The following is a 5955-nucleotide window of genomic DNA, read 5'->3' as shown; positions in this document are numbered from 1 at the left end:
ATCTTGAATCTTTAACTTTTACTTATAATACTTTATTAATGTATATTATAATTGTATATTATAATGGGAAACTGCAGCATCTTTAACCTAAGGATCTCTGCCTCTGTCCAGCAGGGAAGCAAAGTGCTTAAAGTTGGAAGACAAATCGATGAAGTACCTTGAGTGGTACCTTACCTGTTTAACAAATCCAAGAAGGCTGCTTGAAAGCTACTGTATTACATACCAAGGTATCTAGGTATCTTATAATTAGCACCAGTCTTGTGTGGTGTATTTTCCGCTGCCTGACCCGCTCAGTGGTCTGATTCTCTGATGCGCCCCCCCTCAGCCCCCCGGCCCAGCGTTGTGACATCTGTTCAGCACACAACATACTGGCCCATTAAAAAATACACACACTCTACTCTGATCAGGACGAGTGCATACGTTGTCTAAGTGTGTACGGGATGGAGAAAGAGACAGAAAGAGAGAGAGAGAGATAAAAAACGCAAAAATAACCTCTACCCTCTTTGCATGCAGTAATTGGGTCATTTGAAAGGCTAAGCTTATCTCAACACTAATCAAGCTCTAATTATACTCCGAAAAACTTTGCCCGCCCCTCCCTCTCTTATGCACACACACTCTCCACATGCATAATCAGATGATGCAGGTCACAGCTTTCTCGATTTAACTCCTGCCTATTAGTGAAGGAAAGATGTGAGACAGAGTACAGTGCTGCTGCTGCTGCAGCTGCTCTCTGACTCAAGCAGCATCACTGAACACACGACGATAACAGAGAACGACAGGGTGACATGTGTCAGTGGGAAACAGGGGCCATGTTCAGACTTCTATGGGGAGGTGTTGGTATCTCTTCCTTAGGCATTAAAGACTAATGCAGTTGGGCACACGGAGACAGAAAACAAAGACGTGCACACTCTTTATGCAACACACAGGTGATCATTTTTAATCTAAAGTATGTGGCTGACAATTTTTCTATATTTTTCTTGTTGTTGACAAAGACGCATAGAGCCAAACAAACAATGAACTCATCCCACATACAGGCTTGTGTGTGTTTATCCAAAACCTGATGTATCATATTCCTCTGGGCTGCAGACCTCTGTTGTTGTCCAAAATCAATTGAAAACACGTCAATGAGCCACACCGCTGTACAGGGTGACATGGTCCCTCGCCCTGAAGGCAATGGCTACGGTAGTGTGGTTTGGCTCTGCATATGAGATTTGTTGACAAAAAGAAAAAAATAGAAAAGCACCAGCCAAATCCTTCAATAATACCATACGCAGTGAAAAGAACTACAATTTAATTGCTTACAGTCCTCTGGTGTCATTTGTTTGCATTATGTCGCCATTTTCTCCTCACTCTCTACTAAAGTATTATTTGAACTTCCAGTATGAAAAAAGGACCGTGTGTACTGTAAACTGTCTCATAGAGAAGAAAACAGAACATGTGTGTGAGTGGGGAACTTAAAATCTGGGTAACTGCGCTCTGTTTAATAACTTTCTGCAGAGTTTAAATTCTGTCTTTATCGTATAACCGGAGCGACAATAAACATTTTGCATCTTTAACTTCTAGTCCTTTTGATGCTTTTGTAATGTACAGACGAGTAAATTAAATGAAAGGAAAACCATGAATAGATGAGTGGAGAAATATAATGAATGCAGATGTTTCCACACATGTGCACTGCATAGTTATAATTAAGCAATTGCCATCCAATCGTGCTCTGAGGCAAGTATAAAAATACTGAGCAGGCCCAGTTAATTCTGATTTTCTATCAAGATCTAAGTGACTTTGAAAGAGAGTTCATTGTTGGGGCACGAATAGCAGAAGCGTCAGTTACAAAGACTGTTCAACTCGCTGGTGTTTCAATAGCAACAGTGACTGCAGTGACATTTACATGCATTTAGATCTGTGGGACAGACATCAGTAAATAGGGTCAGAAATTGCAGTTGACAGCACACATTTGATGACTGTGATGCTTGTACATCAGTGTAATAAGTGAGGATAAACAAGGCCTGCACAATCTATGCAATGCACATGTGATCATTTTGAATCTAAAGGATAATATGTATATTATATAATATAATATATCAATTTTCTATATTTTTCTTGTTGTCAACAAATCTCACTTAAAGAACAACAATGAACACATCCTACTTACAATTTGTGTGTTTGTGTGTGTGTGTGTGTGTGTGTGTGTGTGTGTGTGTGTGTGTGTGTGTGTGTGTGTGTGTGTGTGTGTGTGTGTGTGTGTGTGTGTGTGTGTGTCCATCCAAAACCTGATATATCGTATTCCTCTGGGCTGCAGACCTTTGTTGTTGTCCAAAATCTATTGAAAACATTCTAATGAGCCACACCGCTGCACTGGGTGACATGTTTTTTTGCCCTAAAGGCAATGGCTACTGTAGTGTGGCTCTACAGGTGGGATTTTTTGACAAAAAGATAAGAAAACCACCAGCCAAATCCTTCAAGAATACAATTTGCAGTGCAACAAACTGCAATTTAACTGCTTATTTTTGATGTACTCAGGGGTCCTCTGGTGTCAGTTGCTTGCATTATGTCACCATTTTCTCCTCGCTCTCTATGAAAGTATTATTTGAGCTTCCAGTATCCTTTTTTTTTTTTTTACTGTAAACTGTCTCATAGAGAAAACAGAATGTGTGGAGAACATCAAATCTGGCTGAAATATTTTTTAAGATTTTTTACAAAATCCTGCGAATATTTAAATGAGAACGACAACAATGAGCCTACTGAAAACAATTGCAACACACACTACTGCATGCAGTGGTGTTAGCAGGCATGAACGCAGATGTGATGTGACACGCATCCACACACTAACACGGTGATGTATACCCCCAATGGATCAAATACACACCAATCACAGGAATTTCACAGCTGACTGACCCTGATCTGGCAGAAGGCATCTGTGTCTGCTGAGATGGTATGTATGAACGTGTGTGTGCAGTTTTAACATCTATGTGTGCGTGTGTACAGTGTATGTGCAATCTCACACACACACACACACACAGCAGTTGTGGTTGAGGTGCTGGCCGCCCTCCTGTGTCTTGCCATCACTGGATCTGGAACGCTCTTTGGCAGATATCCTCACCGGAGAGCCGAAAGAAATGAGCCTGTCCAACAAGCCAATGAGAAGAGGAGGGGAAAGTGCAGCATGGGGGCAAACTGGTTCTTCTCTTAATAGCTGTTTGTCCAATTCCCCCAGCAAGAGGAAAATCTCTCTTCCTCTTGTGACTAAATCATTCCCTGCTCTCTACGCTGCAGGTATGAATCACCCTTTGTCACCCACCTCCACTCTCCTCCCTGTTGTTTGCTTAGTTCCCATCTGTCTCTATTACAAAGACTGTTAAAAGTACATCAGGACTTATTATTGCATAAATCTTTCATAGCAACGACTGTCTGCACTCTTGCACCTTGTTTCCACAGTATATGTTTTTGAGGCTCTCGGAGCGAGAAATTTCTGTCATGCTCGGGGATTACACTTGTAAATCAGACACGCACGGATTCAAGAAAAAAAAAGAGAGAGAGAAGAAAAGAAGTAGGAGGCAGAATGCGAACGAGATGAAGGGTTACGAATCCGAATATCCAGAATGACAAGTGAAGAGAGTGATTTCAGTGTTGTGACATGGGACGAGGGATGATCTGTCACTGGGCTGTTTTTTTCGGATAACACGCTGTTACTGCACACTCGCCTTTGACTGAACCAATCACAGGCAGGCACTGGCCATTTTTCAGCCTGATTGGCCGAAACAAGAAATGGATATCGGCATCAGCGCTCTCATTAAACAGGCTCCCCATGGAGGATGATTTTAAGCACTATAGAACTGTCAGCGCGTGATGCGATCAGTTTCCTTCCAAAATGAGTTATCCAGCTGCTGATAAATGTGAGACCTACAGCAACAAAATGATTAATGACTTGAGAGCACAACTACATATACTGCACCAGAATGAAATGGCTGGATCAGCCCCCTCCATCTAAATCCAGAGTGTCAAACTGAACTGTTTCTATTAGCTTTCAACTGACAGCAATTCAGCCGTTCTCACAACACCATTAGCATGATATTAGCGTAGCAAAGTGCTACACTTTGCCTTCGGCCTGCTTTTTCTTGTTGACATTTTTCACACCGTGCCGCTCTAAGGAAAAAAAACATTCAAATGGAATGATAGAGAAATAGCAGAGAGGAGACATCAGTCAAGAAATATGAGAAGGGCCGTGGATGGCAGAGGAAGGATGTATGAGGGGGGGAACAGGAGGTGGTGTCACAGCTTTTCTCCATCAGCTAAAGAGAGATGGATGAAGCGAGGAGAGCATGTCGGTTAGACTTCCTCAATCAGTCATCGGATCTGGCTAATCTGAAGGTTGCTGGTTAAACTCCGCCATCAGTCATGGTGCTTGGCTTTCGTGAAGGTTAGAATCATCTGGAAATGTCTTGTCCTGTTCTTCTTCTGCTGTCATTTTTTAAGCCGATCCTTCGGCTTCGCCTCAGAGGTTCCTGTGTGGTTGTGTTTTCCTGTATCTTTCCAGTCTTATAAACCTGTTTGCCGTCCTGCTTTATATTTAAGAGGATACTCTAGGGAAAGTCTATCTTGAGTATCAAATACTCACCTCCTGAAAGGTTGAAAGGTAGCTGTGAAATGTTTGTAGCATGCCTCCTTCGTGGAGAACAGCAGCAGTTTACAATGGACTCCAGTGATGACTCAGTCACAGCATGAGATTGTGTCTAAACACACCAAAACAGTCACAGACACATTTCAAAAAAATCTCCTGCAGCACAGCTGTTGATCCAACTGCTCACTATGCTCCAGACATTGCCACTGAATCACTAAATATACCTCTTCTCTTTGGAGCAATACACAAGTAGCATTTAACTGTTATAGCAAAACTATGAGTCCTACTTTAAGAATGGGATGATGAAAGATTCAAATATTTTGCAAATATGTAACATTCACTAAAAAACAATATATGTTGTGTAGCCTGTTTGTGTGGTAAAGGATTATTTTTGACTGAAATGTGTCAGTATGCTTCTAACAAAGTCCCTGCTGCATCATATGTCAGCTGTAATGTATTTAAAAAGGTTTCCTCACTACTAAGTAACTTGAATTTTGCACCCTAATAGAAGACAGATAAATATAGCCAGAGAAACAGTGGCGTAGATATGTTTGGAAATCTGATGTTTCTAAAAATAAACAAAGTCAAGCTTGGATCTAAAGCATGAGAGAGATTTAAGAACACTGCAGTAGTGTAGTTATATATAGAACACCAGGTACTCTTCCTGCGGTATAAACATGGACTTACATAATAAACTACATGGAGAGGTTATTGTTGCTCCAGAATCCATTTTTTTCAATGTATTTTATTGTTAAATGTTTAAAATGTCAACGATGCATGATGTCTATGAAGGTAATAGGATAAAAAAACTGATGTGTCCAAAACTAAAATAGCAAATCCAGTTGTCTTTGATGTCTATAGATATCAAATATACAGTGATGATGCATTTTAGTGACTTGAATTGTGGCTTTTACTCTCTATATTCATACTGGTGCACGTACATCATATATACATGCAGTACAGTCAAAGGTTTGGAAATACCTTTCCATTTACATGAGTGAGAGAGTATGTACAACTGGTTTTGACTGGTACTGTATTGGCGCTTTTCCCACTACACAGTTCCAGCACGACTCGCCTCGACTCGCCTCGGTTCTTTTTGCGTTTCCACTAGGGATAGTACCTGGTACCTGGTCCTTTTTTAGTACCTGCTCTGGTGAGGTTCCAAGCGAGCCGAGCGGGTACTAAAATGTGACGTCGACACACTGCTGGCCGCTGATTGGTAGTTGTCGCTGGAAGCGTCATGAGCCGTCCCACACAAGAATCAAACCCGGCATTTTTAAGTTACGTTAGCGTTCCAGCCATACGGCTCAATTTTCTTGCTTTGTGTCACAAAAAGCCTC

General features: G+C 41.4%; 1 protein-coding gene across 1 annotated transcript in view; it reads right to left on the bottom strand.

The window, feature by feature from the left end:
• LOC133993558 (reticulon-4 receptor-like 1) overlaps window positions 1-3804 on the bottom strand; it is a 16205-nt gene extending 12401 nt beyond the window's left edge. Inside the window, exon 1 of the mRNA XM_062432549.1 lies at window positions 3699-3804. Coding sequence (XP_062288533.1) covers window positions 3699-3804 — 106 coding nt within the window. The remainder of the gene's footprint in view (window positions 1-3698) is intronic.
• Window positions 3805-5955: the final 2151 nt, after the last annotated feature.

Source organism: Scomber scombrus, chromosome 14 (genome assembly GCF_963691925.1).
Source record: "Scomber scombrus chromosome 14, fScoSco1.1, whole genome shotgun sequence".
In the NCBI taxonomy this organism is placed as follows: domain Eukaryota; kingdom Metazoa; phylum Chordata; class Actinopteri; order Scombriformes; family Scombridae; genus Scomber; species Scomber scombrus.
This window is presented reverse-complemented; position numbering and strand designations above follow the sequence as displayed.